Source organism: Callorhinchus milii, unplaced genomic scaffold (assembly GCF_018977255.1).
Source record: "Callorhinchus milii isolate IMCB2004 unplaced genomic scaffold, IMCB_Cmil_1.0 Scaffold4, whole genome shotgun sequence".
Classification (NCBI taxonomy): Eukaryota; Metazoa; Chordata; class Chondrichthyes; order Chimaeriformes; family Callorhinchidae; genus Callorhinchus; species Callorhinchus milii.
In genome coordinates, this window is record NW_024704745.1 from 22,181,117 (window position 1) to 22,208,638 (window position 27,522).

The 27,522-nt window shown below is 42.1% G+C and overlaps 1 protein-coding gene across 2 annotated transcripts in view; it reads left to right on the forward strand.

The window, feature by feature from the left end:
- The first annotated feature begins 868 nt into the window (after positions 1-868).
- lrch1 (leucine-rich repeats and calponin homology (CH) domain containing 1) overlaps positions 869-27,522 on the forward strand; it is an 81,366-nt gene continuing 54,712 nt past the window's right edge. For both annotated transcript variants that reach the window (XM_007891757.2, XM_007891758.2), the window contains exon 1: positions 869-1,025. In XM_007891757.2, coding sequence (XP_007889948.1) covers positions 881-1,025 — 145 coding nt within the window. In that variant the 5' untranslated portion in view covers positions 869-880. The remainder of the gene's footprint in view (positions 1,026-27,522) is intronic.

The following is a 27,522-nucleotide window of genomic DNA, read 5'->3' on the forward strand; positions in this document are numbered from 1 at the left end:
TTTTTGGTTTTGGAGGGATTATTATTAGGCTCTGTGTGGAGTAAGGAAACTTGCCCAAGGTTTCGCCCTCCACACAGGGTAGTGTCCCAGAACTCTTGACAGCGGCAGAGCATGACGGGGGTGGGGGGTGGGGAGGGGAAGGTGACTGTCGACACGGTTGAGGAGGAAGATCTTTAGGTGCGACCTGAAAATGGGGAAGCGAGAAGCGAGAGCAAGGCGGAGGGAGGGAATAGAAGTATTCCAGAGCTTTGCGACACAGTGGCTTTGTCACTTTTACTTTGTCCTCATGTGAAAGGCACAGTATAAAATGCAGAGATGTTTCTTATTACCGAAACTACCGCAGGGGATCAACTTGATCCCTTTGCCAAGTGGGTCACCTTGCAATGACCTGAGTTTCAAGCAAACTCAACGTCCCCCACTCAGTGGTTCACCGCACGGCGCTGCAATGTCCGGGAGCGGCCTGCGGGTGGCGCTGTAACCACCCGGCGCTGTCATGCCAGTGAGCGGCCTGCGGGTGGCGCTGTAACCACCCGGCGCTGTCATGCCAGTGAGCGGCCTGCGGGCGGCGCTGTAACCACCCGGCGCTGTCATGCCAGTGAGCGGCCTGCGGGCGGCGCTGAGCCACCGCAGTTTGAGCTGCAATGTTAGGGAACGGCCGGCGGGTGGCGCTGTTGCAGCCGCCGGCGCCTCACTTCCGGCTGGCCTGGCTGGGGGCGTCCTGGCGGGTGCGCACCGAGCAATGAGCGGCGGCCACAGGCGGGGAGGGAGCGCGGGGCGGGAGAGCGGGTGAGAGGGTGTGAGCGAGTGAGGGCGGGAGGGAGTGAGGGCGGCGGGAGGGCGGCGGGGAGCGCGCGGGCGGAGGGAGGGAGGGAGGGAGCGGATGATGGCGGCGCCTGTGAGCCGCAGTGTGGAGCGCGCGGTGGAGGAGGCGGCGGCCTCGGGCAGCCTGAGCCTGAGCGGCCGCAAACTGAAGGAACTGCCGAGGAGCGCCGCCGCTCTCGAGCTGAGCGACACCGTCCAGGCAGGTGAGTGTCCGGGTAACCACGGTAACTAGTGACCTCACCGCGGTAACTAGTGACCTCACCGCGGTCACTAGTGACCTCACTACAGTAATTAGTGACCTCACTATAGTAACCACAGTAACTAGTGATCACACTACAGTAACTAGTGACCTCACTATAGTAACCATAGTAACTAGTGACTTCACTACAGTAACTAGTGACACTATCACAGTAACCACAATAACTAGTGACCTCACTACAGTAACCATAGTAACTAGTGACTTCACTACAGTAACTAGTGACATCACTACAGTAACCATAGTAACTAGTGACTTCACTACAGTAACTAGTGACATCACTACAGTAACCATGGTAACTAGTAACACCACCACCGCAGTAACTAGTGACACCAGCAACACCACCACAGTAACTAATGACCTCACTATAGTACCCTCACTGCAGTAACCAGTGTCCTCGCTACGGTAACTAGTGACCTCACTACGGTAACTACAGCCACAAGTGATCTCACTACAGTATCTAGTGACACCACTGTAGTATCCAGTGACATCACTACAGTAACTACAGTAACTAGTGACCTCACTACAGTAACTAATTACCTCACTACAGTAACTAGTGACACAACTATTGTAACTAGTGACATCAGCGCCGCTATTACAGTGACTATAGTAACTAGTGACACCAATACAGTAACCAGTGACCTCTCCACAGTAACTGGTGAAACCACTACAGTAACTGGTGAAACTCCTGCAATAACTAGTGAAACCACAATAACTGGTGTGACACATGACAAAAGCCAGTGACACACTTCAGGAACTAGTGATACAGCTCTAGTAACAAGTGACTCACTCCAGTAACGAGTGAAACCACTCAAATAACTGCTGCAACTGATTCAACTAACTAGTACTACTGAGCAGTCAATAGTATAGCTGTTCAAGTAACTGTACGACTGTCTCAAGTAACTGATGGAACTGACTGATCCAACTGACCTCAGCAATAGTGTCATTGATGTGACTTACAGCGCAACTGACACAACTTCTGGTCCAACTGATGTGTGTGTGTGGTGTAACGAGTGCAAGGAATAGTGCAGCTGATGCACAGACGCTGTAGCAAACGCAGCCGATCCAAGTAAATCACAACTCGCCTCGTGTAACACGCGCAAGGGTGTGTGTGTGTGTAGTAACTCGGGAAACCGGCAACGGGATCTCATAGTTAGTGAGATGGCTGTAAATCTGAGCTGTAACCAGGCTGGTCTGAGCAGGCAGGTCATTGCTGAACTGGTGTGAATACACTGGTCAGCCATTGGCTGCAATGGCCGTATAAGTAGTTAACAGTGCTCAGAGCTATACCCAGTAACCTGTGTAACCTGCGCAGACACTAATATTGTGCCTCCTGTCACTGTAGGTCATACCTGATAATGCAATCGGCTTCTCGTCTTCCTGTTGCTATTCGGCCAGTGTCCAACTGAGTCTTTTCCCCCTTTCCCTGTCCACACAACAACCGTACGACAGGTGTGATCGATCCAATCGTGGAATTGGTGTGACTATTGTGGAGTCCCGTAGCTCAGTGGTTAGAGCACTCGCTTTGCAAGTGAGAGACCTGAGTTCAATTCCAGGCAGAGGGCGAAACCTTGGGCAAGTTTCCTTACTCCACACAGAGCCTAATAATAATCCCTCCAAAAACAGAAAACAATAATAAATTGGTCATTTTCAATGCATATGACTGTTTGTGGGACATTGCTGTGCGCAATTGGCTGCCGCGTTCGCCCACAAATATACAGTCAATTCACTTTACAGTGTGTTCTGTGAAGCGCTTTGGGACGTCCTCCCGACGTGAAAAGCGCTATATCAAATGCAAGGATTATTATTATTATTGCAAATATAAACACAGATGTGCCCTGAGTGGCGTTGCTGGTGTGCAAGCGAGTGAGGCAGCGTGGTGTAATTGTGGAGTGCCTCAGTCTTGGGGTTCAGGTAACTAACAATGTCCACCTGAACACGCCCTAATGAAATGAACGGTTCGTTTAAAAATCCTTGGTGTGTGTAATGACCTGGCTGTAATATAACCTCAGGATCCAGTGTAAGGCAGATAGGAACCTGGGGCCATCTAATGATTGCTTACAATCATTTGCGCTGTTTTCAGTCTGGATCTGAGTATGCAGAGGCTCGGCATCTCATAGGTACCAGACCACTTCAAGCAAACCAACCAGCGCATGTGTAACGACCACGGACGCAGAGAAAAGTCCATTTAATACCCGCTGAAGGGGAACACCAGCCACATGTACTCAAAGATACACATGTACACAGCTACACAGACACATGTACACATGGGTTCTGTAGGACGAGGGTGTGGAGGGGATGCTGACAAATGGGAGGGGGTGTTGTCACATGTGGAGGGGGGGCACTGCCAGACAGGGACGGGGTGGATGGTGCGAGTCAGTTGGACACACTGCTGGATGCACTTTGCCAAGCAGACAAAAGTTCAGTTGCTTTTACTCTGGATGGCTGTTAGTCCCCCCCTATTGAACAGTGATCATTTGTGTGACGTACCGATTTCCTGAGCTGGTACCAGTGGGCATCTTCATGAGAGGATGGGTTAGAATCGGAGAGAACACAAGCACAGGCTTTGGCAGTAAGTGTACTGGGGCATTTATCTTGTGCATAAGAACATAAGAATTTGCTAGGCGAAAGAAGACCAAGGTCCATCTAGTTCACCTGCTGCTATCCTAGCAGTCACTTGACATTGTGCCTCTGGAGATGGGATGTAAATGTGGAGGCGCTGACCCCAGGCGCTGCTAGTGTTACATTTACCTCTCCAAGGTATGAATGGTTTCATTCCTTGCTCGATCACCAGTGTGTAGGTTCTCAGACAGAATGCGCTTGCAGAAACACTTTATGGGGTAATACGGTTGTGCTTTGTGTTGCTGCCATTTCCACGTGGATGAGGTTGGCAGTAAATAGGAGCCCACTCCAGGCCATGATGCCAAAGTCCAGCCAATTGTTTACTTTAATAACCCTTACAATCTTTTCATTTGATATTGCAGCTTATCATTTCGTTGAGATGTCTCAAAGTATATTGAAGGATTTACTGTAAAGTGTAGAGGCTGTGTATTTGTAGGGCAGCTCAGCAGTCAATTTGCGCAAACTATGACTCACAAACAGGCAATAAGGTGAGTGACCAATTTTATCTGGGGGATTGTTGGCCAAGAAACAGTGAGAAACTCCCTTTGATCTTTAACGTGCTTCTGAACTAGCAGACAGGAACTCGGTTTCCCATATCTAAAGAACAGCACCTCAGACAATACTGCGCTCCTCCAGCTGTGTGCTGGACTGTGAGATCAAAGTCTTGATAATAATAATTAATTCTTGCACTTGCTATAGCGCCTTATCCTGTCTTCGAGACGTCTCAAAGTGCTTCACAGAATATACTGTAAAGTGTAGTGACTGTATATTTTGTGGGAGAAACGCATTGCACACAGCAGTGTCCCACAAACAGTCATGGATTGAGTCACCAATTTATAATTTTTTTGAAGGAATTATTACCCTTAATTAATTTATTACCTGATGTAGGGCTTGAACACACAACCTGATGCAGAAGTGAGAGTGTTACCAACAGACACTATACAATACATATATGCCGCCAATACCAACCCTCCATTAGTTAAACGTACTGTAAATAACACTTTTTGTATTTTTGCAAAGCCCTAATTTACATAATAATCGAATTTACATGTAGGTTTATTCAAAACTCTGGACATCAACAACAAAATTAAATTTATAGAGCGCTTTTCACGTCGGGAGGATGTCTCAAGGTACTGGAGTCAGTACTGTGATCAAATACTGTGGTTAGATGTGCATTTCCTATTGATGTTTACCATATTTGTTGAACCACAATCCTGACATCAATGCGCCTTTACTGTGCATTGTACTATCCTCAACCTGCCTGAGGGGTTTATGCGCTGATCTCATTCATATTCTAGTGATGTGGTCATGGTGTGCAAGGGTTTGCAAAGATGGGAAGTGTGGAGCGATGTGAGGAGCAAGTGGGGCAAGAGACATTAGCACGAGTTTCCATTAAGTACATCAACGGTCAGGTGTGACACAACTCAAGAGAGAAGAGAGTCTCTCCTGATATCCTCTCCACCAATTCTCCAGACTAATTGACCATTCACCTTATGGCTACATCAAATGTGTACTTATAAAAAGTCACTACACTTGCAGTAATTACTTATGAAGCTCTTTGAGGCCCTTTGACATAAGGTCTGGTAAAAATGCAAGTTCTTCCAGATCTTGAATTGTTGCCTCTACTCAGTCATACTGGAAATGTTACCATGTTGTGAGATATTTGAAAATGGAGAGATGGAGAGAACTAGCAAAGTGGTTTGGGAATAGTTCCAGAGGACAGGGTGTAGTGGCTGAATGCAGATTTTTCCTTTGAAGTTGATATTTAGTGAACTTGAGTTGTGTTGAAACTCGGGATCTGGTTCGGGAGAGGCAGTTAGTGCAGTGATGAATCTTCTGTATTCTGTGTTAATGTGATCTATTGTATAATACAACAACAAGATTACATTTGTATAGCACCTTTCACGTCGGGAGGACAGATATATATATATTGCATGTCTTTGCGATACCTAGGGGCTTGGCATCAGTATTTGACTGTCTAGTCAAGATTTTTTATTGTATTTCCAATGTGTTGCCTTGGATCTTTTTCATGTTGTCTTAATTGGAATGATTTGGGCGTATGTATGAAGTACCAAGGGTCTGAAGTCCCATCTGTTGTTCTGGACCTGTTGACCAAAAGTCTTCGTGGCATTGTAGGTTTATTTCTGCAACTTGAGAATTTTGAGAGATGCCCAATAGGCTGATAGAGGCAGAACGTTGTCATCCACTCCTTTGCCCAGATTCGATGTCTCCAATGCCCTGTTGCTGGCCTGCCCTGATTCACCCTCCACGAACTCCAGGCTATCCAGAACTCTGCAGTCTGCATCCTCTCGTGCACTATGTTCCACAAGCCCATTACCCCTAATCTTACCTTGCTCTACCAGCTCCCTGTCCTCAGTGGATTGACCTTAAGTCTTTCAGCCACTTTGTTGTTTCTCTCTTCTGAATCTCTTCACCTCACCTCATTGGTCTCTGCTTTCAAAATCCATCTCAAACACCAACCAACCTCTTTGCTTCTGCTTTCGGCCCATTCCACCATAACCCTCTTTCTTTCACCCCCTCTTCCCACCACCACCAGATTCCCTCCCTATGTGAAGGGCTGCATAAGTGGAAATGATTGTTTTCCCTCTGGCCGAGCCCAGAAGAAAGTCAGTCCACAACTGTACTCAGTGTAAGCAGTGAACACAGCAGCATGTGGTAATCACAGGCAAAGACCCCCCCCCCCCCCCCCAGAGATCAGCAACTTATCTTGTGACTAACTGAGCCATAAGGCCCTGGGTTTGATCCCTGGTTTGTGCAGTTAGAAAATCTCAGCCAAGATGGCAATTGGTGGAGGAGGGGGAAATAGGTTAAGATTGAACAAATCACATTTTGACAAATTTGAAGTTTCAAAGATAAAATCAATTGTTAGGAGTTTGAAGATGGCATTAAATAAAAGGTTATGTATTTACTGTGTGCGGTTCTGTTGTTCTGTTGGCTTTGGAACTCCATCCCCCAGTGCCTTCGCCGCTTCCTCCCTTTCCTCCTTCAAGGCCGGTCTCAAGACCTTTCTCTTTGACCGAGCCTTCAGCTCCCCTCTCGACTCTCTACCCCCTCCTCCCTCCCTCCCCTCCCCCTGACCATTTCCCCCAATGCTCGGGTCCAGACCCAACTGTCCAGCGCCTTGGGATGTCCTCCCGACGTGAAAGGCGCTCTATAAATGAAATCTTGTTGTTGTTGTTGTGAACAAATCCTCGGAGCTCACTGAGCACTGCCCCTACACAGGCATTTTAGAATACAGTGTTGTGAATGACTGCTGATACGATATTAATGGGTGGGTTTGGCTGTATGGGAGTATCAGAGCTGTGAGCTTCTCTAGCTGTTTGTTGACCACTCAATGTGAAGTACACAAAACAAAGTTGATTGTTTGGAAGAATGCCATTTGTATGGCGTTCCTGTTTCCTCCTACTCTGGATCACAGTTTCTCAGACACACTACAGTAACCACCATACTGTGCCCAGTTCAGAGTGATTCCCTGACAGATGCACAAGCAACACACAGCAATAAGTTACATTTATATAATAATAATCCTTACATTTGAGATAGCGCTTCTGGGACACTGCCCCGTGTGAAAGGAACTATATAAATGCAAGTTGTTATTTTAGCGCCTTTCACGTCAGGAGGATGTCTCAAAGCGCTTCACAGGATATATTATGAAGTGCTGTGACTGTATTTTGTACATAATTGAAGAAACTGCATTTATTTTAAATGAAACTGGGCAGAATATGGTATTTGTGTGTTGAAATTATTTTCATTGAACGTGAAAGTGAATGAATGAAAAGGTAGAAATCGGAGTAGTAGAACATCGTTGTGACATCTTCTTGTACAAAAGGATCGGAAAAGGGTTAAACATAATTTTGAAACGTAAAATTGCCTTTTTTAAGGGTACCAAAGCCATTTTACTGGCATGAACCACTGATTCAATATAATTCTGTAATAGACTCTTAACAGCTGTCTATTCAATGAGGCCTTTTAAGGAGTGGCTACTTCTGCCCTTGCCTGCTTGTGATCGAACGTGACGTTAATTTTTCTGTAATTTTATTTTTCTGCCTTTTCTAAGGAGTGAGCTGGAGTGCAGCCTGTGACAGAGCTGCTGGCACTTTCTTATGTGAAGGGCGCTATATAAATACAAATTGTTGACGTGTGGAGAAATTGGTATGAACCCACGTCTTCACTCGGAATTACTTTGAAGCATTTTGTGATGTCTCCCTGCCCGTTTAGCGCCTTGGGACGTTCTCCTGACATGAAAGGTGCTTTACAAATGTAACTACTCAACACTTTAGGCAGTGTGAAAAGGCAGCCCTTTTGATATATTGTGAGAAATCAGGAAAAATGTCTGACCTCCCATGTTGTTGAGTTGTTGCTGAGATCACATCTGGGGTTGCTCATGTGCACTGCTTGCAAGAAACTCTGCTGATGTCACTTTCATCTCAAAGTGGCATCAGCAGCATTTCCTGCATATAGCAGATGAGAAGTAACATACATGGTGATCAGACGATATGGAGGCTGGTCAATGTTTAGCATGGGAAGCCAACTTGTCTGTGCTGGAAGCTGGTTAACTTTACAATTAGTGTGGAATTATGCATACATAATATGTATGCATTAATGCACATTGTTTCTTTTGTACTTGTTAGATTTCCTTACTTTCCGCTTGTCTAGTCTTGGTGACAAGACTAGTCTGTAAAGCTCTTGTTTCATGGATTCTTTCTACCACCTTCTCTTGCTCTTTAAATGGAATATAATGGGAGTGGCTGGCGGGTTTGAGAGAGGGATTTCACGTAGTCCTAAGTGAATTTAGAAGAAACAAAAAGTGATAACAACAACAACTTCACACATGTCCTGGAGTGCTTGACAGTAGTGGAGTCTGACCCTATATCAAATGCAAATATTATTATATGAAGCCATGACGTCAAAGCCATCTCTCTTGCCTAGCTCCCCAAAAGAATCGTGATACCAGGATAATCAGGAAATGGAAACATCTGGTCCTTTTACAGGTTCGGTGAAAAGATTGTGGCTTGGTATGCAGAACAGTCGGTGCGTGGGCTGCTAGCTCCACTGACAAACTCCTTCACTGTTAAATATGCGTCACTCTTATATTGTTGCTTTTCAACTCCGATATCTTCATGGAAAATTAATTTGTCTTTTAGAAGTGCTGCCAATTGAACCGATAATATCTTAGTGGTAAATTAATAGCGTCTTGTTGTGCACAGTCCTGCTTATACTGTACAAGCAAAGCTAGAGGTTACAAAAGTTATTGGATAAATTTTACTGTCTACAATTTTTTAAACTATCTTCACTCTCTGTGCCTTTAAGAAAACATGTTCCTATAATTGCTGACTCATCGACCGGGCGAGAAGATAACCTTATCGAACTCTGCAGCTTTATGGATGGAGGACTCTGTAAAGGACAGTGATATATGTATCTAGTGGAGGGGAAGGTCTGTATTCTGAGCAGTGCTTCACTTCAATATCTGGCAAGAGGAGAGCATCCTGAATGGAGTGATTACAGTTCGAGGTAAATCCAGGCATGTCAAGATGTGCTCAGTTCTAACTGAAAAATAAACTGGCCTGTGCCAAGAGTGTACATTAAACACAAAAAAGCCCCGAGTTTACAGGTTGAAGGGAGGAATCATATTATGTGTTCTTTGTTTTTGTCTATTTCTAAGTAAGAATATTTGAATGTCCTTCACTGAAAAGAAAGACAAGCGAGTGGATATTCAGGGAGAGGAATTAGGAAAGGCTAAGAGCTATTGCTATATTCTCTTCCTTTAGTTTGAATCAGCTTCATTTCGGACAAATATTTTCTTCCTTTTTTTGAAAAAAATAAATTGTATTATGATAATACGAATATGACATTGGGTGCATACAGAATTTACAAATCATCTTCCTGCTATGCTTGGGACTGAATGTGGAACTCAGAGCATTCAGGAAGGAGGAAATGAAAACTGACAAAGGTTTTGGCTGCAAATGCTTACTGAGGTGTAGAAAAATTCTGCACATCTCCCCTTCCTTGTTTCCCAAACCACTGAACTTTGATTGACTGTGCTATGTTAATTAAATAAAGTGTAGATCTATAGCTCATGAGTTTGAAATACTCAACACACTCTTTACCAGCTTGTTCTTTTATTTTTGTAACTACAGGCCAGCTGACAGGAAATAGTGGGAACTGGTTGAAGCTTTCCCTGGATGGAGCAGTGAGCTGACTGAGGTTGGCCTCTGTGCTGCTAAGTCTGTTAATTTTGTTTGGCGAGGCTGTATGCTTTGCCACAATAGACTGTATAAAGGCCTTCAGTAAAGTTAGTTGGCAGTGTCGCAGTTTAGAAAAGGAGTCACAGCCAACAACACACTGCCAACTTCCCCATATACAGCACTGCTTGAGCACGTACAGCTTTGTAAGTTCACTGACTGCACATGTATCGGATATCCATGTGCAAAAACCCTGTTTATAACATAACCCATTAATCTGATATGTAAATACTCCTATCTGTTTTCAAAAATGTAACAAAAAGCAAAATGTAATGTTTCCATTGACAACAGAGTGGATGACGCTGGGGCTGAGATAACACAGCAACTGGAATTCATGATCAGATTAATGCTTAACTGGTGTTTGCTTAACTTATCAGTATGAGTTACACACTTTATAGTACATTTATAGTCTTGCAGTGTACTGAAAGTGACTTACTACAACAGCATCAAATATAGTATATAGCACCTTTCTTGTTGGGGGGTACAAGGTACACACTCTACATTTATAGTCTCTATTGTACTGAGTGACGTACCAATACGAATTACATTGCAGTACAGTTAGAACCCCAAATTGGACTGAGTAAAATACTAGTACGAATTGCACTCTGTAGAGGTTTTATAGTGTCATATTGTGCTGTTTACATAGGTCCCAGTAAAATGAAAGAATCTTCGGTCATTAACTCTTTTAAAAAAATAGAATTGGGTATGAATTTGCTTAAGAGCAATGCTGAAAATAGGGTTATAATAATCCTTGCATTTGATATAGCGCCATATCACGTCTTCAGGACGTCTCAAAACACTTCACCGAATATTGTAAAGTGTGGTGATTGTGTTTTTTGGTGAAAATCCTACAAAATAATAATTATTGTTATCAAAATAGGATTAGAGTGAAATGACCAATACTCCATTATACAATTTCCGAATTTTGTAGCTGAGGGAATGCTCCCAATGGACAGAAGGAGGCCAGGTTTGGTTTATAGAGATTGAAGAATTCTGCAGAGTTTTCCCTTGATTACTGACAGCGTTTTTATTCCTGAGCTTTTACTCCCAGGAGACGGTCATGCTAGGTGAGGCTTTGCATGGTCTGGAAGGAGCCTGGTGGGGTTAATGAACTTTTCTCTTTCAATGCTTTCTCTCGTAGTAGGCTACGTGTGCTCAACACCTGATCACCAGACTTGATTAGCTTCCTGTCCTCCAGCTAATCAACTGCAAGAACCTTGCACAGACCTTTAAAACCCCCATCCCTTTGCCTCACCCAACCACCTCCTCCAATCCACTTCCTCTATTATGCTGCACATCCCTTATCACCTCCACACCACCATTGCCCACTGAGCTTTCAGACACTGGGCACAGAGTCTCTGGAGCTCCCTCCCAAAATCCCTCCGCCTCGCATCTTCTCTCCCCATCTTCAAAACTCTTCTAAAAATCTACCTTCTTAACCTCGTCTTTAGTCACCTTCACCCTACCGCTTGTTCCCATCTTGCTTAGGATTCAACATTGTTCATGTAAAGTTCTTCGAGAAGCTCTTTGTCAAAAGTAGCAAATAAGTGCAGGTTGTTGATTCTTAGTGGGTAACTAATTTGTGCTGGTAACCAGCAGTGTGGCACCATTGACTCAAATCGTGGGATCTACTTCTGGTGCCTTGAAATGGGAATCTTCTGAGTCGGCTGCGATGTACCCCAGTTATTCACTGGCAAGATTATCCATTAGTAATGCTGTGTCACTGTGATTGAACCTCTGCTGTGCAATCTGGTGAACTCATTGGAGAGCACAAACCTGGATTTAAGCACGTCCTGCACTGACGAACAATCTGATCTCAATATACAAAATTGACCGAAGATAATTTTTTATGCATTTTGTAATTAGTGTAATTTAAGACACAAGTTCTTTTGCGCCCTCAATTCCTGGATTTGGATTCGGTCTACTCCCAGTGCAGTTTACGAGATGTTCTTAGCCACTGACCATCAAGGTTGTTTCCAACATATGTACTTTGCCGCCAGCAGGCAAGATTCTAATCTCATTAGTCTAGACCTGGGATCAAACCTAGGTTCAGAAGGACAAATGATAGTTTGCGAATACCCGCTGTACTACTTTGTTCCTCCAGTAAGAACAGAACTGAATATATGTATTACAATTACCACAATAGTTGCCGGAAGTGCCACAAACTTCACTTCAGGTCAGCGTGTGATTTATGAGAGTGTGTACAGTATATTTCTGTTCCTCTGGATGGTTTGGGGGAATATTCTGATACTTGATATTTGGCATAAGCTCCTTTGCACTTGGGGAAAACCCCAAGGTTAGTCCACAATCCTCCAAAACTGGCTGTGTTTCAATGAAGGCAACTTATCATTTTACTAATGAGGTGATTTCCAGCACACATTTAAATACATTCTTTATTACAAGCTGACCTGCAGCATTCCTGTTGAAGACAAACTTCATAAACTTCAAGATAAACTACATACGATCATCTAAAGCTGTACTTCTGCTGAATCTGTGTAGCCCTCCCTCTCTTCCCTGGGAGGGGAGGGGTGGTTTGGGGGGGAGTGTGGAAGAGTGTTGGGAAAAGATCTAAAGTTGCTCTTGGTGCCTTTTGGACTGCTTGGAAAGAGATTCTGTTTCATTATCACTTTGCTATGAGCTATGACTTTTCATGGCTCAGGATGGGTGCGGCACAAAGATTAGTGTAAGAATCAAAGCTGGAACCTCTGAATTTATGGTGCCCATGCTACAGCTTGTGCCTGGATCACATCTTACTGCTGTTTGCAGACCTGCACCAGTGTTCGGTTTGAAAAACCTCCGTAGAGAGAAAGGTATCCAAATGAACAAATGCCAATTAGAGTCTGTGTAAAGTTGGGAAGCTGCTTTCCACTCTCAGTACAGTTTTGGGGATATGTTGAAGTTGGCAGTTTCTCAATTTCCAGAATCCATTCTTTTTTCTGCAGGATGTGGTATCTTTTACAATGCAGGCAGTGAAATGCCTTCCGCTTTGTTTCCTGTACCCAGTATGCAGGCAATTTCACATTGCTCAAAACTTTATTGTTGCTTCTTCCAAATCCCAGCAGTTTTAGGCAGGTGATTGGAACTTTAATTCTTGACAGCATGAAGTTCCTAAGATTTTTCTCATTCTTCCAGGATCCCATGTACTACACATAGAACAAAGTGTATTGTGGTGGGTAAAGCTGTGTAAGAGAAAAAATGTACCGACTGAAGTTATTTTTGCTTGTGTGCTAACTAATTCTGGCCTTCCATCAGGGAGGGCATGGAGGGCGCTATATAAATGCAAGTTGTTATTGTTGTATGTACATATTAGACTTTCCCTCTGATTTCACTCCCCATAACCCCTCTTCTCGCAGTTCACACTTGAGAACAATTTCAAAGGTGGCAATGACCTTCTGATTCCTCACCCGCTGATTGCTGATATGTTCGCATTACATGTGAGCCGCCATTGAGCATTGGTTGGCTGAGAAAATGAGGTGAGGGAGAATTCTTTCCTCCCCCTCCTCCGTTGAAGAATTAATCTCAGGAGGTGCTTTTGATATTTTGGTACCTTCTTATGTTCTTCATTGACTCAGAGCCTATTTGTACGGGAATACTTGACTGAGCATCTTCAAGAAATCCCACTATGCTTCATTAAATCATCTTGGCCTTCAGCAATTTTTTTTGTTTGTGTGTGTGTGTCATTTGGGTGTGTATTGGTCAAATCACTGAGCACAACAGCACTCAGAACTGTGATGAGGAGGGAGGTCACTCATGCCATTTCCTTACTCAATACACTTTAGTGATGGTTGTCTTTGTCTGCTGTGTGTGTGCTACTAGCCTTGCACTCACCCCCTTCTCAAACCTCAGGAAAACAGGGCATGTCTTAACTTGCTTTGAATCACCTTTTTCTTTTCCTAATTTTGATTCCAGATATATATGATTGGCAATTTCGCCGTGGCACAGTGCGTCGCTTCGCTTTGTAAGCGGTCACCACAGGGCTGGTTGACTCGGAAACCACTGATTTTAGCTCTGTTGATTTGCTACGTTTTTACAATTTATTCACTTTTCTGCAAGCTTTGACATATTGGTGTTGTTCATATCCTGCTGCCGTTGAAGGATTTGTGTTTTAAAGGAAACAGCTGGAATGATTAAAGTAGCCATATACTGATGGGTTTCCAAACGTTTCTGCTGGTCACTACTGCCAGCTAATTACCGCAACATGTACTGTACTTGAGGTGGACGTCACGACCGCAACTCTGTATGAAATGATGCTTTGCAACATGTATCTGGCAGAAGACCTGCAGATTGGCTTCAGTTTACTTGCTAACTGGCATAAGGATAAGGAAATTTTGAGAGGTGATAATGTACGAAGGCAATGATCCTGAGAACTTTTTGTTTAAATTAATGATGCTGGAAGAAAAGTTAAAGATGTCATACACAATGAAAATGGAAACCTGAAGGAGGAACTCCATCCAGAATCCCTCGCCCTCTTGCTTGCCTCTTTCAAGGCCTGTCTGAAGACCTTCCTCTTTGACCCTGCCTTTGGTCATCTCACCCCCTTGTCCTCCACTCCTCTGGATTCCCACTCCCAGCTTGGGTACTAAGCCTTGATTGCCCAGCGCTTTGGGAAGTTCACCCGATGTGAAAAGGATTATTATATATATGCAATTTGTTGTGGTTCGATCATTTTGAATTGTCTTCATAAATGGGTGTATGGCAGACTGGAAAAGGAACCCTACATTATCTTTGACATTTTGACAAAATACACTAATTGAATTTCTGTTGGGGGATGGAGCTGGATAGTTTTAAGTCTTCCAGCCAAAAGTGAAACCATTCATTTCAACACTGCTTATTCTGTGGAAATCCCCTTGTGTTCCTCCATAAATGGTCATGCTAGTTACCACAAATTACTTAGTTAAATGCTGATTTGTGTGGGATTCAGTGGCACTGAACATTGCTCTGGATCATCAAAGTGGACACTGCTGTTTGCAATTGGCTGCGGTGTTTTTCCCACGAAGTATCCAGTCAATTCACTTTACAGTATATTCTGTGAAGCCCTGTGAGACGTTTCAACAACGTGATAAGAGGCTATATTAAATACAAGGATTATTATTATTTTATACCCAGAATTGGTATCAACAACACCAACTTACATTTTAAGTGCCCTTTAAGCAGGGTAGCTTCTTGGGGAGCTTGAATTGATGGATTGAAAACAATTGATGGATTGAAAGCCTTGAGTGCTTGAAATAAAATTATTTGGGCAATATATAACCCAGTCCCAAATAGCTGTGTGTCCACAGCATAAGTATTACAAGTTATGTATGAATTTGACAGACTTGTAGCCACACAGCATCCACTGGAAATTTCATGCTGCTCTGGTAGGGGGTGCGCTCCTGAAGTTGGTAGTTAAGGCATATTTTAGGCAATGTTTTGCTGTACATATGGTTGTTCTGTGCTGTGCCCTGACTTCATGATACTGACCCTCTTGAGTGTTAAAATGCGGCAAAGTAGTATATTTCGCAGCCATGGCATGTGCTACCCTTGGTGAACCCAACAGGTTGTCACAAATTGTAAAATGTTTCACAAACATAATAATAATAATATTACCTAGTATTATAGTTATACACTATAAATAATAATAATTTGGTCACTCAATCCACGACTGTTTGTGGGACACTGCTGTGCGCAATTGGCTGCTGTGTTTCGCCAACAAAATAGTCAGTCACTACACTTTGCAGTATATTCACTGAAGTGATATGAGATGTCTTGGTGACGTGACAAGGCGCTATATCAAATGCAAGGATTATTATGATTATTATTATAACAATGTGGCACGAATATCATGATCCAATATGATACCCCATCTAAATTAACACTGTGATCTAATTTTTCAGCAAAGGCTATAAAACTCTATGGAAAATAATTGTTCTATTTTTCCTCATCGTGAATGTCATATAACATTCAACAACAACAACAAAATTACATTTATAGAGCGCCTTTCACGTCGGGAGGACTTCCCAAAGCGCGGAGATGGAATGGAAATGAAGTTTACTTATTAAAACATTATTTAATAATGCCCACATTTTTGCACAGGATAACCTCTATCCTTTATAATTTTTTTTCATAAATATATCTTCCTTTCATAGAACAATAGAAATTGCAACATTGGAAGAGTCTATTTCATATTGAGTCTAAAATTGTGCTCTCCACTGTTACTAATCACTCTGATCCAGATTGCTTGCTCTTTCCCCATAACATTTTTTATTCTATTATGGTAGACAACAGCCTATCCAACACCTTTCAGTAAGAACATAAGAACATAAGAAATAGGAATAGGCCATTCGGCCGCGAGCCTGCCCTGCCCACGGCTGATCTTCTAACCTAACTCCATTTACCCGCCCTACCACCATATCCCTTAATCCTTTAGTTTTTAAAAATCTATCGATCTCAGTCTTGAATATGTAAGAGGGAAGAAACGTAGCAGTCTGCTGGCTTGCCACACAGAAAGAGCCCTTCTTACTGAAAGAGCTTCCCTTACATTCTCTGTCATGTGATATCCTTGCCCACCGTAATTAAATGTTTGAGCCTGAACCATTATCAGGGAAACCTTTTTATTCTAGTACACTCTGTGTCTTTGTCCTGGTTTGGATTGTAAACTCTATCTTCAATCACAAATCACCTGGAATGATTATTTCGAATTTAGTACGTTCTCGAACTTTAATGTTAAAAAAATCTGCCTTTGAATTCACCAGATGGGACACTACGTTTGTTGTTGTCAAACCTCTCCATCGTGCCTTGGGCAGTTGGCTTCTCTAGGAGTAATTTTGTTGTACTTGTTTTTTATTCCCTACCTGGTTACTGTACTCCTTAGATTTTTCTAACTGGATGAGATTCTATGATATTGTGATTTTAAAAACAAAAAAGCTGTTACAATATTATTATAATTAAAAACTACTGGTTGACAGAAACATTGCAGCAACATTTTGAACAGATACATTCCCAGGGAATAAAGGTGTGCAGTAAGCAAGTATTCAAACATAGCAGACATTTAGGCCTGCGAGGTCCCACTGCAACAACAAGATTTAATTTATAGAGCGCCTTTCACGTTGGGAGGACGTCCCAAGGCGCTGGACAGTTGGGTCAGGACCCGAGCAGGGGGAAAATGGTCAGGGTGAGGGGAGGGAAGGGAGGGAGGGAGGAGGGGGTAGAGAGTCGAGAGGGGAGCTGAAGGCACGGTCAAAGAGAAAGGTCTTGAGACCGGCCTTGAAGGAGGAAAGGGAGGAAGCAAGGCAAAGGCACTGGGGGATGGAGTTCCAGATTCTCGGGGCTGAGAGGCTGAAGGCCCGACCACCGATGGTAGGGCGGTTGGGGCGGGGGATGTGGAGTAGACCGGAGCCAGAGGAACGGACGGTATGGGCAGGTAAGTCGGGGGATAGTAGGTCGGAGAGGTAGGAGGGAGCAAGGCCGTGAATGGCCTTGTAGGTGAGGATCCTCTGGGGGATGGGGAGCCAGTGGAGGTGAGAGAGGGTGGGAGTGATGTGGTCCCGAAGCCTGGTGCGGGACAGTACACGAGCTGCAGAGTTCTGAATGACCTGCAGCTTGTGGAGGGAGGTGCCGGGAAAGCCGGCGAGGAGAGAGTTCCCATAGTCCAGCCTTGAGGTGATAAAGGCGTGACCAGGGTTTCAGCAGCGTGAGGGGTGAGGTAGTGCCGTAGTCTGGCGATATTCCGGAGGTGATGGAAGGCGGTGCCAGTTGTGCCACAGCGTGAATGTCAAATTAATCTGGAGAATTGTTGACCAAATACAAGGAGAAATGCCCTTCTCTTTCCAAATAGTGTCAAGGTTTAACTGCCAACTCAACAGACAATGGGTCTTTAGTTCAAAGCGTCATCTGAAAGATAGCACCTCTGACAATGTTACACTCCGCCAGTTCTGTACAGGAGTTTCAGCCTGGATTGTAATGAGACTATAATTTGTGATGCGTGAGGATTCAACTCACAGCCTTCTGACTGGGGCAAGAATGTGATCAACCGAGTTAAGTTGACGCACATTGGCCGTATCTGTTCTTCTTGTTACAATTTGTTGCGAGTAACATGTTCTCAAATATGCTCAATGAATTACTATGTTCATCTCCATTGGATTTTTCAGCACTGGCTTTTAACTTGTAAACAAAAACTAGCTGATTTCCTCATTGAAAGAAGGTTCTTCCTGTACTCTGTACATTCAGTGCACATCTACAAAAGTTCCCTTCAGATTTACAAGAAAAGTTCCTTCTGAATTTGTTTTCTCTTTAAATCTAATTTATTCATTAAAAAATTTCTCCTGTGACCAATAAAAGGTTTAGTGTAATGATGAAAGGGTCCATTTTTCCTCTTCCACATTCAAATTAGTGCCACACTGAATGCCGAAATGCGTAACTGTGTGAGAAAATACAATACGTTCCATTCAACAGAAATATTGACTTCCTCTTCAGTGGGGGAGTGCATGTGTGTAATTTCTGTAATATCATCAGTTTAGCTATATCAATACTGATGGTGAATTTTTAAAATGTTCTGCAGACAACGGGAGTGTGAAGTCTATCACAGTCCCTTGGAGTCGAAGGTGCTACAGTATATTTTTAGCTCTACTGCAATCTGTATTGTTCCAGGAACCATTTCCTGCTGATAGTCGTTTGTTAAAGATCGAGCCAGTTGGAATTCACGTTGCTAGGAAAACTGCAAACTTTAATAAGTTCATTTCTTTCTGTGTGAAATGAAAGAACGGGATGTTGTCAGTCTGTCATCTTGGAAGGGATGTACTTTAGGAAATTACTTCTTATAAGTTATATTTTGGTGCCACTATACATATGATCGGTTGAACACAGAGAAAGAGCAGCAGTATTCAGCATTTACAGATGGAAAGAGGGGACTCTGAATTCTGACAGTCACTCCCAACAGATCTTTTATTTTTCAAAGGATACTTCTATCTGTGTGGCATCATCCTTCATTTCCTCTCCTAACTGTTTCTCATACTCTCCTGCAGACCTTCTTACTGTATTTTTTCATGAGAAAACCAGAAAGTTCGAAGAATACCATTCTCACCTTATTATGATATAAAGTTCAGAGTTGGTACATTCATGATTCGGTGCTGTTTCTGGATAGGGAGTGTGTTTGTCAATGGGTCAGTAAATTGCATAATGTAAAGACCTAATGTAAATTTCAAACTTTCCCTACATCAGTTTTTTTTATTATCTGTACTTCACTTGTTACAATGGTCTGATCCACACAGTGGTAGGATAATAAGAGCGTTGTGGTCTGTTACTTAAAGCTTAAAGAGTCCTGATCTATTTATACAAGCAGGAGTATGGTGGATTAATTTATTTTCTACTTTTCATTACACTGGCTTCATTGGAATTGGAACACCATTGGAATTGGCCTTTCCCTTCACCCCACAAAATACTTCCTGGCTATGTGGTTTTAAACTGGGATTTGCATTATTATCTGGCTGTATTCCTGTCACAAGAGAGATCAAGTATGATGCACACTTTTTGGGAGACAGGGCCTTCGCTCCATTCCCTTATAGATTGAAATTGTATTGTTCAGTAAGAACAACCTATCTGTGTGGCATCAGAAGTCAATGTTGGGGAGTCAGTGGCTTTGCTGGGACTCTACGAAATCTGGGACTGTTGGGAAGTATGCAACTGGCACCTCCCCTGGCACACGCTCGCACCTCCCCAGGTTTGAGAGAAAAGTCTGCGTAGGTAGTTAAATCCATGTTGCTCTTCCTTCAACAACTGTACTGCACTATGAGAAATATTTAGGAATTTCTTTTGCTTGCTTTTCCTCCCTCCCCCCTCATCGCTTTCACTCGAAAACTGAGGACAAAGTAGATCCTCTCTGGTGTCCTGAGATTACAGTAGATCGGTACTGAGAGTCTGATGCAACCCATCTCTTTCCTCTGGTCTTCTTCCAAATTAGGCTATAGCAAAAGCCCTTGAACAAGCTGAACATACCTAAAAAGCTGGTAATTCATGAAAATATTGACTTAGCTGCAAATATCCTCAACAATGACGGGAGTATTTTTGAGTTGGATTTTATTTATAACAGTGCCAGTTATTTATACCATATTGTGTGGGAGTGCATTGTACATACAGTAAATAAAATGCCTAACAGAATCTAATTGATATTCTTCCACTAAGACCTTAATGGAAAGCTACAAAGGTGGTGGCCAATGGAGTTGGCTTGGTTAAAGGTGATGGTAAAACATATATGGTTTCTGAAACAGATGGCCAATACACCACTGCTTATTAATGCTGTAATCTAAGAGGTCTTGTTTGGGAGTTTAGGGAAGTTTGGCAGTTTTGATTTGTTTTCTTTTTTAAAAAAAATCATATCATGGTACTGATGAGCAGCAAATGAGGAAGTGAATACAGCTCTTGTGTTAACTCTGAGAATTATATAAGCGACTGGCTTCATGACTTCCACGGCACATTACATACGATAGGAAGAAATTACTGCAAGCTGTTTGATTGATCACAATATTATATCGTATGTAGTGCAATACCTCATATTTTTCATTGGATTCCTTAATCATTGGTTGTCCTTTTGTAAATATTTACTGAAAGAAAACTACTTTGCCTTCAGAAATGTACTGGTTAATGAAAATTACAACCATGACACATGGTGATTTTTTTCTGTATTCTAGCAAGCTCTTCTGATATTTCCATACTGTAACTTTACTATATTTTACTGTATTTGTTTTTTCCTACCGATGCAAGGTGGGGGGGAAGGGAAGGTTACGGTTACAGTTAGTAGTAAACCAGCAAAACTAAGGTGGTAGAGCAGATTAGCGAGGAAGATAAACAGAGTGTATCAAGGAGGGACAAGAAGTTCAGCAAAGAAAATAAGGCATTAGCGAGTAGGGGAAATAGCAAGAAGTCAAAATTAAAGGCACTATATCTAAATGCACAAAGCATTCATAATAAGATAGACAAATTAATGGCACAAATAGAAACAAACGGGTATGATCTTGTAGCCATTACTGAGACGTGGTTACAGGGCGATCAAGGATAGGAGCTAAATATTCCGGGGTATTCGGCATATAGGAAATAATAATAATAATAATAATATTCCTTGCATTTGATATAGCGCTTTTCACGTCGGGAGGACGTCCCAAAGCGCTTCACAGAACACACTGTAAAGTGAATTGACTGTATATTTGTGGGCAAACGCGGCAGCCAATTGCGCACAGCAATGTCCCACAAACAGTCTTAGATTGAAAATGACCAATTTATTATTGTTTTTGGTTTTGGAGGGATTATTATTAGGCTCTGTGTGGAGTAAGGAAACTTGCCCAAGGTTTCGCCCTCTGCCTGGAATTGAACTCAAGTCTCTCACTTGCAAAGCGAGTGCTCTAACCACTGAGCTACAGGACTCCACTACGAAAAGATAGGCAATGAGGAAAATGAGGTGGGGGTGTAGCCCAGCTAATAAAGGATGGGATAAAAACAGTAGAGAGGAAGGATTTTAAATCAGAAAATCAGGATGTAGAGTCAGTTTGGGTGGAATTACGAAATAACAAGGGGCAGAAAACACTAGTAGGAGTAGTTTATAGACCCCCTGAACAGCAGTCACAGTATTGCGCGTATTAACCAGGAAATTATGGAGCATGTATCAAAGGAAATACACTAAAAGTCGGTGATTTTAATCTTCATATAGATTGGCAAAAGTAAGTTAGAGGATGAGTTTATAGAATGCATTAGAGATAGTTTTCCAGATCAGTATGCTGAGGAACCAACCAGGGAACAGGCGATTCTAGATCTTGTTTTGTGTCATGAAATAGGCTAATCAGCAATCTGGAAGTTAAGACTCCTCTAGGGCAGAGTGACCATAACATGATGGAATTTAGCATTAAGTTAGAGAGTGATGTGTTTAAGTCCGAAGCAAGGGTCTTACATTTAAATAGAGCCAACTTTGCAGGTATGAGAGAGGATTTAGCTAAAACAGACTCGGGAATTAGATTAAAGGATATGACAGTAGACCAGCAATGGCAGACCTTTAAAGATATAGTACATAATTCCCCAGGGATCACATACTCCCTTGAGGAATAAAAATACCACAGGAAAAGTGGTTCAACCATGGCTAACTAGAGCAGTTAGGGAAAGTATAAAATTAAAAGAAGAGACCTATAATACTGCCAAAAAGAGCAGTAAACCCGAGGATTGGGAGGGTTTCAGAGACCACATCCATCTGTGCTGCTACTTGTGAGCCTGAATCCATGGATCCCTTTGTTCCTGTTTGTTTTCTACAATCCAGGATATAGTCGCCTTCTTTATCTTCCTACCAAAGTGAATCACTTTACATTTCCTTATATTAAATTTCATCTATCACCTATCCACCCATTTTGCTAGCCTGTTTGTCTTCCTTCATCTTTTGGAAACCTCTACATTATTTATCATCCCCCAGTTTATTTTCACTTGCAAATTGTGATCTAATAACTCTTATATCTGTGTCCTAATAATTTATGTGTTTGGTGAACAGTAGTGATATGGATCCCTATGGAATACCACATCCTACAGTCTGCTGTAAGATTTGCAGGCTGAAGGATGGTGCAGATTAGATGTAATCACACTGGATTGTTTGTGATTATTCCTACTATGGATTACTACAAATTATTCCTACGAATGGATTACGCCTCCATTTATACATTAGATGACTTGTACTGAATTGTATGCAATGTGGCAACCAGAGGACTTGGGTTCTCTTTACTGTTTGCTTCTTCCTCGGTCTCCTCATCAGCCAACAGTTTCACGAGAACTTAAAAGGGGAAATCTGTTTTTGTTTCCTCCAGTTGGAAATCACCATTTTATTGCACATATTAGAGCAGTCAAGCAAAGATACACAGTGCAGCAGAGCGCAGTCACAGTACATCCTTGGCAATGGCGTGCAAGTACAGACATGGCAGAAATCTGAAATAGAATGCCAAATTCCACTTGCTTTGAGCACAGAAACATGGGTGAAGTCAGCGGAAGTTTGCAGATATCTTTTCTGAGCTCTGAAATTCTGCCTAATCCTAACTGTAAATATAATTTTGTCTTAAAACATAAGGTCATGCAGAATTATGGAAAATTCTTCAATAGTCCAAATTTTGTGAGTACTATGGAAAAGCAGCTTCCAAATTGAGACTGGATGTAAGAAATGTTCATAGCCAAGTGCAATCTTATAGGCAAAGTAGTTTTTACAGGTTAAGTCTATTCCCCGCCCCCTCCATTGTTTTTGAAATGTTGTTACTGCCACTCTGCTCTTTTCAGCTGTAAAATAAGACTTTTTTTTTATATGGGCAGTGCCAATCCACTGCTTAGATTCCCCGATTGACAAAGTTTCTCCTGAAAGCCTAAGGTAAGTTCATAATAATTGCTGCATTTAATACAGCTCCTTATCATGTTATTGAGATGTGAAAGGTGTTGTGGCTCTTCGGGTGTCAGAGAGCCTCTTCAACCAACATCAATATGTGCACTTTCCAGCAGGGATCACTGGGCAGTGACTGGAAACACTGGCTTTTTTTTCTTCCTTCTCTTTCTTTCCCACTGCCTTCCCGCCCCTAAGGCTGAAATCAGGCAAATCAGCATAACCGAGAATTGGAGCTGGGATCCTTCTGGTCTCTGTCATACCAGGCAGCAGCTTTATCAGCTGAGCTATTAGGGATACATCTCAACTTCTTTTGGAGCACTGTATGCATTCATATTTGAGTAGTTTATTCAGAGAACTGGCAAACCTTCACAAATCAAGACTATTTTTGTGGTTTCCCATGATGTACAAAAAAATCCAATCACATCCAAACAACGTTGCAGTCACAGGCAAATTATTCTAGCACTTCTTGGGGCCATCATTAAACTTAAAAATGTGAAATGGAACTTTTGTTGGTAAAAATATAAGCAACGTGTGTTTGTTCATTACTTGATAATTATTTTAAAATGAAGTAGGGGTGCAGACTATGTGGATTGGCGGATCACTTTTCCGGGGGGTAATAATCCCTTAAAAAAAATGTGGTCACTCAATCCATGACTGTTTGTGGGACTCCGATGTGGGACATTGGCTGCGGCATTTCTCCCGTAGAATATACAGTCAATTCACTTTACAGTGTTCTGTGAAGCGTTTGAGATGTCTCGAAGACGTGATACGAAGCTATATCAAATGCAAGTTATTATTAACAGTTTTAATAACTTGCATTTATATAGTCCTCTTCATGTAGGACAATGACTCATTTTACAATATCAGGGCAGATGCCAAACAGGAAGGATAGGGGAAGGAGGTGACTATAGTCATGGTTGATGAGAGAAAGGTTGAGGCAGAAATTGAAGACAGATGGGTGGGTGGCGGGGCGGTGGCTGGGACAGAGTGAGTTCCAGAGGTTAGAGATACTTTTAAGGACTAGAAAGTTGGTGTGTTACCCATTTCCTTGATAGTACAGAAATGCAATTATAGATAAGTTTGAGATATAAATAGGCAACAGAATGGATGGGAAGCAGATTACATAGTGCCAAGTTGTCACAATGCCAGATGATATTTGAGAGCCAGGGATTTAGTCATTTTGATGGCATTTCTAATTTGATCTAACATTGATGAGTGAGGGCAAAGAAGGAAGGACAGGGGTAGGTACAATATTTTCACCTATAAAATATGCAAAATATTCCTTTTGTGTGAGTCAAAGCTTTTTGAGTCACGCCTTTGTTATCTCCCAACTCATCTTCTCAAACACACTCCTCGTCTGCCTCCATAGTTTCTACATCCACAACCTCCTGCTCATACAAAATTTTGCCACCCACAATGTCATCTGCCACCAAACTATGCTCATCACCTTTTGCTGATTTCCACTCCTTGGCTCTCAAATGGATCGATTCAGAGGTCCTAACCCTCACCTATGAATTCCTTCACATCTTAACACCTCCCTATCTCTGTGATCTCCAATTCCAAACTTGTGCTCACCCTCTCCCCTCAGCAAACGTGGGTCTGCTGCACGTCTTTCTGTTGTTTCATTAAAAACCTTTTAATGAAATGGCAGAAAGACAATCTTTTCGACCAGCCCAGTCACCTTTCCCCTCCCTGTCATCCCCTGCTCGCTTTCTGTTTAGCACGATGAGACACTATGCGACTCTTAAGGGTGCTATATACATGCAAGTTGTTGCAGTGATAAGGTAATCACGAGAGAGGCCTGGATGAAGAAGGCTTTTCAGCTCATTTGATCTAATCTTTCCAGAACGCCCACACTATTGTTCTCCCATTAAACTATCAGACTGTTGATTGAATGAGTCCAGAGTCCTGGTCACAATCGCCCTTCCTGGTAACCAGCTCCAATGTCTAATTACCCTCTGTGTAAGTTAGCAGCCCTGGCTGATTTTTATTTGTCTGGCCCAGGAGTCTGAGTATAACTTTAAGCAACGGCTTTGCCAACTGAAATGTCAAAGCAGTTGCTAAAATTGTTTTAAAAAGAAGTTCGCTATTAACTGCTTACTTCAGTGGAGGCTGAGCAGTTCTGGGTAAAGCAAGTAGGTGTGCATTCCTGCTGTAATTCACTCTCTGACCTTGGTAAGCTTGCAGTGAGTCTTAAATAATGTTTTGATTAACAACTTCTCATCGTGAGCAGGATAATATATTTTACCCATTGTGCTTATTGATTCATTTATACCACAGGCAGCACTTGTGAAACATTCACACTGCAGTACTATAAATCTTCGAGTCCACAAACAAAATTCCATGTACTTCCAATTGTGTCTGCCCTGGTCTTCTAAGACCAGCAGCTTATTGTTCCTGAGAATCCAGTTAAGTAATTTCCTTTGCATGAATGGGAAGCCAGAAATAAACCATATGGTATTTATGATTTGTCAGAAAGGAGGACATTTGCTGAACTTGTGCTAACTGCACAGTACAACCATCGTTACAACCTCCCTCTAACCTCCCCATCAACAGCACTAGTGCAGATATTTTGTCTCCTGTCTGCAGTGTGTCTCTGTCCTGTAATTTATATCAAATCTTGTGTGCTGTTCCAACAGGATTGTACTTTGACAGAACATGTTTGTCTGAACATGTGTTCACCCAGCCTACGAATGTTCATAAAGGAAATGCACTAATAAAAAGGGTAAAAGGGAAGTTCTCTCTGATTGTCGTCCATAAAATGGTGGGATAAATCTCAGTTTTGTTTCTTAAATGCCCTCTAGAGCTCTTGAGTGACATGACATAATTTCCTGTTTTTTTTAAAGGCAGGAAATTAAAAGGGGTCCTTGGCAATCCTAAGGGAAGAGGTGGCGAACTGCTCACATCCCCCTATTTACAGCTTAACTCCAGTTGTTGAAGAATTGTTTCATATAATTTACGTTTCTTCTGGCATGATGGTATATTGTAAAACACTCAGCGGTTTCTTTCATGGATAACTAACAATCTCAGAAAATCTACAGTGCAGGATTAACAAACTAATGTGAAATATATGTCTAACTTCTGTTAGTGAATAGCTTTGAAAGGCTTAATAGCCAATCTCAGTACTTTCAGAGGGACAGTGGAGCGCCCCCTGCTGCATGTTCTTGCAAAAAGAGGGTCACTCCAATACCCTGTGCTTGTAGGGCACCTTTCAAATGGGATATCATCTTGAAGCCTATTACAAAGACAGTAGGGGTCATTGAACAGGGTGGGAAGAGGAGGAATTTGATGTTATTGGTCAAAAATAGGATTTTACGATGTTTTTGAAGATCAGGAAAAATGATGCAGGGTAAATGGATTTTATAATAAATAATAATCCTTGAATTCGATATAGCATCTATCACATCAAGAGGACATCTCAAAATGTCTCACAAAACTTGCTGTAATGTGTAGTTACTATGTATTTTGTAGACAAACACAGCTAATTTGTGCAATATCACCCAGACACCTATGAAAAGAATGACCAGTTTTATTGTTGGCTAGAACAGCGGGATAAACTTTTTTTTAATCGACTAGTACTATGGGATCTTTAATGTCCACCTGAATGGGCACACACAGACAATTGATTAACATGTGATTTAGTGCTTTTATTCACCAGGCCATCAAGGAAGAGAATCTTTATTTTAAATTTTAAATATCAAGAGTTTATCATCACTTGTTGTGCCATGGTATTGGTGTCTGCTGTTAGAATTCTGTTACTTGTTCACTGGGAACTGTGCTGCTGATATTTTATTTGCATACTGTTGGTCCATAAATAAACTTTTGTGTGCTGAAGTTAGACTTCATGTGAAACTCTGGTAGGTGAGCATTTGAATTTTTGACTTAACTCAATGTGACCTACGTTTTTGTCAATTCTTCAGGGCTATATCATGAACTGAGACACACAGTTCTTAATTCTATTGGAAAATACAGAACAAACTATAAATGAGGAAAGCCTTTGAGCCTTTCAAAATCATATTATATGAATGGCAGAAGAAATTGATATTCAGTTTACTATGAAGTAGCTTTTCACACTGTGCAATCGTTACCAGGATAAGATTCATTAATTTTGCCTTACTTTCATTCCCAAGATATTTGTTAATTTTAAAGAAAACACTTGCATTTTCATTGTGTCTTTCCATCTTGAAAGCTCT